At 34.0% G+C, this 12,090-nt stretch overlaps 2 protein-coding genes across 2 annotated transcripts; both read right to left on the reverse strand.

The window, feature by feature from the left end:
- Window positions 1-5: 5 nt before the first annotated feature.
- LOC145306540 (uncharacterized) lies at window positions 6-4,129 on the reverse strand. The gene is made up of 6 exons (XM_080148717.1): window positions 3,988-4,129; window positions 3,142-3,291; window positions 2,285-2,479; window positions 1,651-1,701; window positions 1,313-1,435; window positions 6-997 (listed from the first exon to the last, which is right to left on the reverse strand). Exons 1-6 carry the CDS (start codon window positions 4,096-4,098, stop codon window positions 860-862), a joined length of 768 nt encoding a protein of 255 aa, XP_080004843.1. The 5' UTR covers window positions 4,099-4,129; the 3' UTR covers window positions 6-859.
- Window positions 4,130-10,825: 6,696 nt separating this feature from the next.
- LOC145306542 (histone H3) lies at window positions 10,826-12,075 on the reverse strand. The gene has a single exon (XM_080148719.1). The coding sequence runs from the start codon at window positions 11,309-11,311 to the stop codon at window positions 10,901-10,903; it is 411 nt and encodes a 136-aa protein (XP_080004845.1). The 5' UTR covers window positions 11,312-12,075; the 3' UTR covers window positions 10,826-10,900.
- Window positions 12,076-12,090: the final 15 nt, after the last annotated feature.

Genomic DNA, 12,090 nt, shown 5'->3' on the forward strand with positions numbered 1-12,090 from the left:
TCTGGAACAATCATAAAGGTCAGTGAGTTTAAGGATGATTTGCAGGGACGTACAAGCTTTTTTTTTTTTTTGGGGGGGGGGGGGTATTTTATATTTAGATTATAGGGGGGGAGTGGGTTATCATTAGTATTTTCAAAAATTTTGAGAGGGGTAAAAAGAGGGCTAGCAAAGTTTGAGGGGGCAATCATCAAATTACTACCCCCCAAGTTTAGACGTAAATAGGTCATACTTATAAAATAAATGAATTAGTTCATAATATAAATCTAAAATAATGTGTTTCCGATTTCGGGTAACGATTATCTCCAATAATCAAAGCACTTTAAAGGCTGCTAGCTGCCGAACGTACAAGTCATGTCCGTACACCGTTTTAAGCGGCATAAGAAGGCCTCTGACTAATCTGGATTAGTCAACATCAAATGGTGCAAATGGAAAGAATTTCAAGTTCGTAGATTTTTGCAGATAATCGTTACCAGGAACATATGCACTGTGAAATGCACTAAATTCAAATTTTTTTAAAAAACATGTTTACATACTGATCAAATGTTTTGATTATGTCAATGTGATTCAAAATATAATAAAAATGTAAAATGTATGAGAAAAAAACAGAAATAATATAACGGTCATATAACGTAAAACATTAAAACAATATACATAAAGAGATCATTTATTTTTGAATTATGGAAAGAAAACGAAGTAGCTAGTTTTGTCGTACTTTCACAGAAGCTTTTCTTTTATTTCTAGCCCCTGCGGGTGGCGCCAACACTGCGGGTAATCATTAACATTTACCTAACCTGAGTTAATCTATCAAAAGCGACAAACCCGCTACTTCGTTTGCTTTCCATGAACCGGATTTTTTCCTCTATTTGATTAGCAGAATATCAGTGAGGATATCAAATAATTCTTTGTTGTTTTTCATGATTTCATGTGTGTCCTTGGGGGTAAATTGTTTGCTGAATTGGGCTAGTTTGGCCGTGTTCTTGGCTGCAGCTGTCTTCAGCTGAAATAAAATAGGTAATTTTTAACAAAAACGGTAAAAGAATATACGTGGATACTATGACAAGAAAGGTTGCAAACATGGATCTTATTTATTGGTCAATTCATACAAAAAGATGGGAAAAAGTAAAAAATTACCATCACTTTATTGGACGAACGGAGTTTCTAGTAAAGATTATAGAGTTGCTACACTTATGAAATCATACTTAAATGTTAGGACAATATGACATTAAAACATGTCTAAATCAGGGAAAAGAGTTATACGTCACGGACGGTTCGACCTAATAAAAGAAAAGATTCGCTTTTAAATTAAGTCTACCTTTCTTTTTAATACTCGTTTTCGAACGTCATTCCTGACCTCTTTGGCTTTCATGCTTTTTTGCAGTCTAACAATTTTCTCACTTTTCCGTTTCGTCTCCTGCTCCAATAGACGATTTTTAGCCTCCAATCAGGGGTGTATATTCTGCACAAGATTAATTTTTATACCCGGCTAAAATATATTTCTCCCTTTCCCCCGTAGTTTTCCCCCCATTGCCATGGTGGGGAAAAACTGCAAAAATGACTGCACACACTGCTTAGTCCACTATTTTTTCACCCCCCCCCCCCCCCACATATTTTTCATCAGCAGGGGATTCCAAGCAGAATATACACTCCTACCTCTAATTCTTGTAATTTTTTAAGTGCATCAGCCACAGCCACAGTATCCACCTAAAAGTAATGGATATATTATTACTTGGATGTTACACCAGATTTTTATGTTCTCTAATATAGTGAGTCTCGCAGCTGGCTAAATCTTACACCAGAATATAATGTACTCTCATAAAGTGAAAGAAGTATGAAACGTACCCCTTCCCTTTTGTACTTTAATAAGAATAAAATAATAGAGGGGGAAAGAGGTTAAATAACTGTATGTCCCCACCCCGTGAACAATCTGTCGACTTTCAATAGGGTCTTTGAATATCAGCCAATATCATCGGAAATACTAACATAGCCAAGTAATTACAAAAGAGCATAAAGCAAAAAGGTCCCCAACACTGAATCCACGTCGTTTTCTTGGTTATAACATCTATACTCTTACATTTATTGTAGGGCGGGAGGGAACATTGGACTGTTTATTACACTAGTTGGTTGGTTTATCAAGTTGATTGTTCAAATGTAATCTATAGAAGGGGAAATTTTGTGGTTTATCAAGTTGATTGTCCAAATGTAATCTATGGAAGGGGAAATTTTGTGTATCATTGGGTTTGTGCATCAATTTTTTGGCCATTGTCTTATCCCTTGGTCGGCTTACCTGGTGTAAAGGTGCCAGATTGTTATTGTTCACTTTATCACAATTAGAAACAATATTTCTATTAAATTCTTCTTTAATTCCAAGATTTGAAGGAATGCCTTGACATTCTGGCATCTTCTCTTCATTTATTTGTTCTCTAGAAGTTCCAGGTAGATTATTTATTTGCTGATAAGATCCTCCTGTTTGATGATGGCTCTTTAAATTTTCAAGTTTAGTCTAAATATAGTTGTAGATGTATATTATATAATATATGCTTAGAACATTTATTTTTGGATCTACTGCAGTTCACGGTAAAATATTGCTCGTAACGAATATTGCCAAAATTCTATGATTTTTGGCAATATTCGTTACCAGCAATATTTTACCATGAACTGCAGTAGATCCTTTTTTTATATCTAAAATACAAAGTATAACGACGTCTTTCCGTCCGTCCATCCGTGTATCTAGCAGTCATTTTCCTTGTCTGAAGATTAAGTAACCGGTGAAAGCAAAAAGCTCCGTTTATATTTCTTATAATGGATGTAATTGTAGAATATACATGGATATTATGACGGGGCAAAATTTTCGTCAATTTAGGTGGCTAACATTTATTGGTCAGTTCGCTATTCCAGCAGGAGGGAAGGGGATGGGATAAGGGAGTGGAGGGGGGGAATCGTCATTTTAGTCAGCTGTGAGTTTTACTTTATTAGTGTACATGAAAATTTGGTGCAACATCCAAGTAATAATATATTGATTCTTATACAGCTAGACGGATAAACAACTGCTAGTTATACATAGAGTAGTTGCACTTTAGAACATTTGTTAATAATTACGATTGAGTTGACGAATTACTATGTTTTCAGAACATATATCTATCCCTGATAATGAAGAGGCTGTTTAGCTTGAATAAAATCAATGGGCACTGAACCAAGGGTTCTGTGTTGGTAATGGGGAATGCTCCAGCCATCGTTAGAAAGCAAAATATTTGGTGGGGGAATACAGGGGTTGAAGCCCCAGGCAGGTGGAGGCCTGTAGGAATGAATATAGAATCAGGGATAAGACAATGGCCGTTAAATTGATGTACAGTACATCCCCAAAATTACCCCTTCTGTAGATCACAATTAGTGGTTATAGCGTTTGGACACTCAACTTATTGAACCAACCAACCCCAAGGTTGTTAAGCCAACGAATAAGAAACCGGTATTATAAGACTTTGGGGACTAGTGTAATAATCAGCCCAATGTCCCCTCCCTCCCTGAATGGATATAGAATGTACGTGAATATTATTACAGAGGAAAAATTGTCGTTAATTTAGGTTGCTAACATGGACATCACCTATTGATAAGTTTATTCAGTAAGATGGGAGGGGATGGTGTAATAGGGGTGGATTATTATTTCAGCCAGCTACAAGTTTAACTCTTATTAAAGTACATAATAATCTGGTTTAAGATCCTAGTAATAATAAACAGAGATCTAAGGGGATAAGTTATTGGCTAATAAATGAATGTACAATTGTACATACCCAATGATTATACACAAAATTATCCCTTCTGTAAAGTAAAATAAGTGGCTGAAACGTTTAAACACTCAACTTAATAAACCAACCAATCACAATTTACTTAAGTCCCCAAAGTTGTTAAGCCAACAAATAAGAGAAAAAAAAACTATGGGGACTATTGTAATAAACAGCTCATTGTCCCCTCTCTCTGAATAATATATCCATTCCTGTAGGGTTCAAATACAGGCGTTACACTGTTTAATATGTTGAAAATATGGTTGCTTGACTTGGCCCACGGGACTACGCGAATTCCTTGGTTTTGGTTAATTTTTCCCATTTTTATTACTCTGAAAAAAAAGATTATTTCCATATAATTGTTAATATATTTAGTATACCAAATAAAATTCAGGTATATAAAGGTATAAAACATGATGATAGATAAGTTGATGTAAATCACCAATGAGAATACACAAAATTACCCCTTCTGTAGATAACAATTGGCAGTTGGACACTCAACTTTATGGACCAACCAATCAAAAGGGATAGTTTCACGAAGTGTATTTAAAAAAAAAGTGAACTGTAAGTTTTTTCTATTTTAAATAACGTAGTAGTGCATAATATAAAGTTATTGATTAAAATTAAAAGATTTGACCAGGGACTTTCCTTAAAAATGAGTTTTTCATTTTTATTTTCAACTTCGTTGCATGTTATATATGGCAAAAACTTTTTTGTCATAAATACAACTTTAGATAGCATTTACTAATTAATAGAACTTCAAACTTTTTATACAACAAAATACACATAACAACAAAGAATGACCAATAAAATATTTAGTTTAGTACTTAGAGTAGTGATCTTTTTATATGTCTTAATAGAATATAATAGGCATTGGATAGATATGATTGTGATAAAGAATTTTAACATTGACCTAACCGAACTTTTTTATTTGACAATATCTAAAAAGTTAGTGATTTGCAACATAAATTACATGAGAATGGTCTTTTTTAATATATATATATATATGTTGTATGGTTAGTTGGTATTTCCGCGTGAGATTATGTGTATATTGTAAGTAAACCGGACGGTTTTCTTTATTTTTTAAAAATGAATCTATAGAAAACCTGTCCTATAATGAACCGGACGTTATTTTTTATGTTTTTTAAGTAACTTGTCCCAAGGGGAACCCCTGTTCAATTTTTTTATAACTATTGTGAAATTTGTGGAAAAAGATTCTCTGATATTGGTGTTTTGGCTATACATATTTGGACCATTCTCATGTAATTTATGTGGCAAATCACTTTAATTTTTTTAGATATTGTCAAATAAAAAAAGTTTGGTCTGGTCAATGTTAAAAATTCTTTAACATATAATCATATCTATCCAATGCCTAATATATTCTACTAAGACATATAAAAGTTCACTACTCTAAGTACCTTAACTCTTTAAATACACTTCGTAGAACTATCCCTTAAATTAAAGTCCCTAAATTTATAAAGTCAACGAACAAGAAAACGTTTTTATAAAACTTTGGGGACTAGTGTAAAAACAGCCCATTGCGCGTTCCTCCCTGAAATTAATGCATTAATCAAAACAAAAAGAGAGAATAATATAAGAGGTTAACTCACAAACAAGATATAATAGTTATTTCTCGCATCGTATATATAAACAACTTTCCGCGTATATAGAATGTACAATTATAAGATTAAAACTAGCTTTATTATCCCCGAGGTGCCGAAGGCACCGGCTAAAAAAACTTGTTTGAATCTTATGATTGTACATTTTTATATTTGTAGAAAGCTGGATATTATACGATGCTAACCATAGCTTTTTCGTATGGAGGAGAACCAGTTCCTATCCACCGGATTCGAATGAATACGAGAAATATATTTATTTTAACTTAATTTTTTTAAAGCACTTTTCCCTATTGATTTAAAACTGAAAGTATATAGCTATGGTTTCTTCATATTTACTTAGACAGATGTAGACTAAGGATGCGGACGTCCTAGAATGATTAGGATCAGTTAGACAGTTTTAGTCCTAATAAGGCCAAACAACAATCATTAGATTACAACTTCCTGTAATGACATTAATCATTTCAGGAATCTGAATCAGATAATTAAACATCACTCCTGGATTCTCCTTCTACACCAGATCAGATTGCCATACCCTACTGCTGCTGATGTCCAAGACTGTCCCCGGGGTGTCCTAACTATATTCATGATAAATCCCTAATTGTGTTTTAGTGTATATAAATAAATAAATGATTTTAACTGTTTTTATCATGGAACTATGGATTGAGACATCCCGGAAGACAAAAGAAGTCAGAAAGTAAATGCTTTCAGACAACATGGCATTAGCGGGCTTTAGATGACTTCATTGCAATCTGTGCTGTATACGAACGTTGAGTCTAGGAGTAACAACTGTGTTATTGAGAAGAGTTATTTATTATCAACGTATATTAGGGTAGAGATCTTTCGAGATCTGACCCTAATTCTAATATCCTACTTAATTATTAAACTTGCTTATCTGGGTTGAGATCTTTCGAGATCTGACCATATATAACAAATACTGTAATTAAGAACGGGTCTATTGGTTCAATACAATACTAGGTAAAGTTATCACTTTACTGTATAACGAATCTTAAAATGTAAATATGTCCACATGAAGCATTACTTAGATTAAAATTACCAGGGATTTATCAATTGGCTATCCTGCTACTTGTTAAAAATAGTTTTATGAAGCCTATTAGAAATCTTATCAAATTTTTTAGGAACTTTATTAATACCCTTATTTGTAGGTTGAGGTTTGTGTACAACAATATTATATGTTCAGGGTGGCCACAAGGTTTTTAAAAAAAATCCGTACATTTCCGTCCATATTAAAAAAAATCCGTACATTTATCCGTACATTTCCGTACAATTCCGTACATTTTTATACTAGTAAATATTAGGGTTGGGCCGGATATCCGGCAAATATCCGGTTAACCGGCCAAATTTACGGATATCCGGCCGGATAACCGGCCAAATTACTACATATTAAAGTATCAAAAAAGGATATAGTCCCTTTCGTGGCAACGCACCTTAAGGGGCGATTCGTTTTATTTTTTAAATTGCTTTTAATAGGTTATTTTAGGTTAGGTTAGGTTATATTTTGTAAGGTGATTTCCCCGCAGGGTAAGGCAATTGGCCCCGCAAGGTTAGAGTCCCCCGCGAGGGGCTAGAAATAGGAGATACGCTACTGTGAAAATAAGAATAATTGCTGCTTAAGGGGCGTTGCCACGAAAGGGACTATTCCCGCAAAAAAAATTTCTTCATAAACTGGTGTTTTATATTATACTAGCGTCTGCGTCCCTAGTATCTTGGGATATATATTAGAAGGGACATGAAAGTGCAGAAAAATAACTTAAAACCTTACAACGACTTTTTTTATAAAAATTAAACAGCCTAAAACCACCCTGGGACCTATAAGAAGCTTCACTCTAAAGGAGAACCATATCAGTTTAGCAGTTAGCAAGATCCTTTGCTACAGACAAAAAAAGCTTAGTAAATAAATCTAATTAACTATTACTACTCTCAATCTGTAATATCAAACTCTAACGGTTGGAGGATTGGCGGGGAGGTGGCGTTGAATGCCTTCCCCCCCCCCTCTGATTTTTTTCTATCCCATTTTCTGTGTATAAAAGGTAGAGGGCTATAACTGAGTGACTTTCGAAATATGGGTATGACACATAACTGAGAGTTGAATTACTTAAACAAAGCATTTCATGTTATCTAATACTAAAATATCCTATAGTCGTACATCCTCATATGTAATATAGGTGTTCAAGTCGATTTCAGGTTCCAGGTATAATCCTGCAAGTCCTGAACCTCCAGGTCTCCAGATATCTTTAAACGGTTCCTGTGACCGCAAATTTGTACTTGAAGATTTCAAATTTTAAACTTAGGCTTTTTTATATATCTTCATGACATATTACAATTTCATAAAATCTGTTGCCGTTTACCTGCCAACCGTCGGTTTGCGGCTTGCAGCTGCCAAGTACTGCTGCCACCGCCAAAATTTATGTTTTGAGATTTCTAATATAAAATTTACATAAACATAAACATATTCAGAAAAAAATGTTCTTCTAGCTTCAATAATAAGAAAATTAAAGCCATTGAAGATTAAAAAAACCCAGAGATTTTTGTTGAAAAATATAAAAGATTATATTGCCGGATATCCGGCCGGATAGTTTCAATATCCGGTATCCGGCCGGATATTGAAAATGGCCGGATATCCGGCCACACCGGATATCCGGCCACACCGGATATCCGGCCACACCGGATATCCGGCCCAACCCTAGTAAATATATTATTTAGAAAAATGTCTCAGCAGTGCATTGTGGTTTATTACTACTGATCTGGTTCTGGGTAGCCTTGCAGGGTTTAGGCATCGCAGGTATTGGCCTTGTAGGGTTAGACCCCATCTTAGCCATAGTAAAAACATGGGAGGGGGTTACCAGAGCTCAACAACCACCTTATGTGAAGAATCCATGGTAGAAACTAACTAATAAACGCCTATAGAAAACCCTTTGTCCTTAGAGACTTAGGAAAAAAGCAGGAATCTAAAGGGATAATACAATGGCCATAAAAATTGATTTACAGTCCCATTGCTGAAAAACAAAATTATCCCTTCTGTTGATTACATTTAGTAAATGAAATGATTGGACACTTAACTTAATGAACCAACCAGGAAAAAATCATAAAAGTTCCAAAGTTGTTGAGCCAACGAATAAGAAGGCTTTGGGGACTGGTGTAATAATAAGCCCAATGTCCCCTCCCTCCCTGGGTAAAAGTATAAGGTAGAATATGTAAGGATGAGTTTGTTATCTTTACATAAGTTTGTACTGAAGGATCTCACTAACCGCTGAACCGAAATGGTTCTCCTTTACAGTCTAGCTTCTCAAAGGTCATGTGATGGTTTATAGCTATTTTGGGGGAGGGTACCGCCAACCTCCCAAGAGAAATCATCACTAGAAAATAGCCCCCCCTTAATTTTCTTGATATAAATGAAATTAAAAGTGGGGGAGAATCGATAACCTAGTGAGTAAAAAAGTGTTATACTTCAATTCAAGAATGACAACATCCTTAAAAGCGAAGCTCAATTAGTCCTATTAAATAATGTAAAAATCTTGTCTGTGGCGAAGGACCTCGCTGACCACCGATATAGTTCTCTTACAGTGAAGATTTTTAACTTTTTGACAACTTTTTGTATGAAACAATAGTTTCACTTCCTTAGATTTTAGAGTTTTGCTTTTATGAATGTTTTCATCCTTGTTTTTTTGTAACCCTTTTTTTTTGGGGGGGGGGGGGGGGAAGGTATATACTGGAACTCGAATAGATAAAGCAATAGACATTAAAATGATAAACATCATAAATAATGATAAACAAAATTACCCCTTCTGAATAAATGAATTTCTAATATGTTAGACACTTCTAGTATGGAAAGAGGTTCAGTGGTTAGTGATATCCTTTAGTAGACAGACAGATACACAAAGACAGATAAACTTAATTGAATATTTAAGAGAAGAATAATTAAACTTCTGGTACACCACCCAGCATATACTTTTATGGCATTATTTTAAGAAACATGTCGCATTAATACGTCCTTAATGACGTAACTTTTTTATTACTATACAAATGACGTTTCATATTTTTTATTTTTTTTTAAAGGACGTGTTGTGTACCAAAAACACGTCGTTATCTTTAAAAAAACGTCACCAAAAAAATATAAATAATAACAATATTTTGAATTTAATTAATGACATTTTATCTTAAATAACGGCGCATTAAAACGTCAATTTTTCCTTTAAAACGTCCAGAAAAACAAGATGGCCGCCAAACTTTCAAAATTGTATTATAATTTTTTATTATTTGTGGTAAATAAAATGATTAAATTTAATTCAATTTAAATCATTTAAGGCTGTATTAAGACGTCAAATTTTTATAAAACGTCAAAAAAACAATATGGCTACCAAATTTGGTAATGTATTATTTACTTACAAACAAAATAGTAGAAATAATTCAGGGTTAAAATTAATCTAACAATTTTGAATCAAACACATAATATGTTTCTATTATTTCATTGCTTACAGAAAAGTTTCATGACCTATATATATGGTTCTATTCTTTCTAGAAGGTCTCACCAAAAAAATTAGTTTTCATAATATACATGCATAAAGGAACTAAAATATAAATTCATAGTGGTGTCTGTAGTACTAATATCCTTCATTTCATTACAAAATAATAATTGTCAAACTAAAAATAAGGTCAAAACATTGAGAAAACAAAGCTAAACAATTAGTGATTTTAACTGCCATCTAGTGTCAAAATCAGTAACTATTTGATCCAATTCCTTATTAAATTTAGATAAGATCATTTTAATGCGTCCTTATTTATCAATACGTCATTTAAATTATTTAATTAATAAAGATGACTTATTACAAATAAAGGACGTTTTGAATCCACATTATTTATTTTATTTACTGTCACATTAATATGTATTCTATAACATATATATTAATATGTGGAAAAAATAGAATATGACATATTGAAACAACCTTAAATTTTATATTTAATCAGGCATTAATTTGTAATTTCTTTTTTTAAGAAAAATAATGGCAAATAAAAAACAATTAAGGCCATATTAATAAGTCATTTTCTTTAAATACGTCACAAAAAAAAGTATTGAAAATTAACGACATGTCAATGCAACATTTCTAAAGAAACAAAACCACTTTAGTAGATGCTGGGCATTCTTGTCCTATCTGGTTCCCGTGAAATCCAAAAGTAATTTACAAATAATGATACATTTTACTTAATTCATTAAGACCATAACACCAATTATAACACATTCTAAAACCTTTGTAACTACAGTATGACAAATAGCTAAAAAAATTATTTTAAAATAGAAAGTACGGATTTTCCGTACACCAAAAATAAAAATCCTGACATTTTTTAGCACTTTTTTGAAAATCCGTAAATCAGTACATTGTGGCCACCCTGTATGTTCTATTAAATAAAGCATGGATATTTCTCTTTTGATAAATATGGTTGGCTCTATAAAGAGCCGTTTTTTAGGATCGTTGGGCAAAATCAAATAACTTAGGCACGTTCTCCACGGATTCTCCTGGCGAGCTGGATGTCCTTGGGCATGATGGTAACTCTCTTGGCGTGGATGGCGCACAGGTTGGTGTCCTCGAAGAGACCAACCAAGTAGGCCTCGCTAGCCTCCTGCAGAGCCATGACAGCGCTGGACTGGAATCTGAGGTCAGTCTTGAAGTCCTGGGCGATTTCTCTGACCAGACGCTGGAAGGGAAGCTTGCGGATCAGAAGCTCAGTGGATTTCTGGTAACGTCTGATCTCACGAAGAGCAACGGTACCGGGCCTATATCTGTGGGGCTTCTTGACTCCACCGGTGGCGGGGGCAGATTTCCTGGCAGCCTTGGTGGCCAGCTGTTTGCGGGGAGCCTTTCCTCCGGTAGATTTACGGGCAGTTTGCTTAGTACGAGCCATGATTACGTTAAAATTCAACTTAACTCTGTAAATTTTCCGTTTAATATTTATAGTTAAATCACAAAAATTTTACTTGGTGAAGAGGAATCAAATAGACCCTAAAAGAGAAGGCTGTTTGATGTATGGGGACGAGAAACCTTCCAAAAAATTGGGGATAGGATTATATGGGGGAGGGGTTTTAAAAAATAGGGTGGGGTGACACAAAGGGAGGGGAACTCAGTTGAAGGTGGCGTCGATATGTAGACATTAATTGTTTTGGTGCAGTAAAAGAGGGGTTTCTAGGATAACATGCCGTACTGTCACGGATTATTGTTCAGGCAGATGTTTAAATTTGCGGGAAATTTTAAAAGATAAAAGAAAGCAAAACTATACATACAGTTACCTTAGAGGGAACTTAAATTTTAACGGTTTTTCTGTCTACAATTTACACTAGGCGGGATTTTCATGAATTTTTCTCATATCTATCATTATAAAAGTAACAGGAAGTCTTTCTGTTTGCTAACCAATAAAATGATATTGTTCCCCGTAACAGTGAAGCTTCTCATAGGTCCTGGGAATGTTTTTCACTATTTTGAGGGAGGATACTAGGGGCGTAACCGCTTGTTAATTATTAAACAAGAGTTTGAGTATGACTTCAAACAAATATTTTAATTTTGTAGAAGTATGTTTTTTTGCTTCAAATATAAATATATATTTCAGAACTTGACTGATTTTATACTAACAAAGATGAAAACATCCATAAAAGCGAAGCTTAATGGATTAGAAATATCTAAATCAAC

Source organism: Acartia tonsa, chromosome 14 (assembly GCF_053477335.1).
Source record: "Acartia tonsa isolate MP-2025a chromosome 14, ASM5347733v1, whole genome shotgun sequence".
In the NCBI taxonomy this organism is placed as follows: Eukaryota; Metazoa; Arthropoda; class Copepoda; order Calanoida; family Acartiidae; genus Acartia; species Acartia tonsa.

Excerpts from the sequence above, each read along its gene's own strand:
- LOC145306540 (XM_080148717.1), bottom strand. The coding sequence starts at position 4,098 with ATGGGAAAAATTAACCAAAACCAAGGAATTCGCGTAGTCCCGTGGGCC. Across the intron at positions 2,480-3,141 it reads AACAGCCTCTTCATTATCAG|AGCCATCATCAAACAGGAGG; the intron begins GGATAGATATAT and ends GAAAATTTAAAG. Across the intron at positions 998-1,312 it reads AACGAGTATTAAAAAGAAAG|CTGAAGACAGCTGCAGCCAA; the intron begins GTAGACTTAATT and ends ATTTTATTTCAG.
- LOC145306542 (XM_080148719.1), bottom strand. The coding sequence starts at position 11,311 with ATGGCTCGTACTAAGCAAACTGCCCGTAAATCTACCGGAGGAAAGGCT.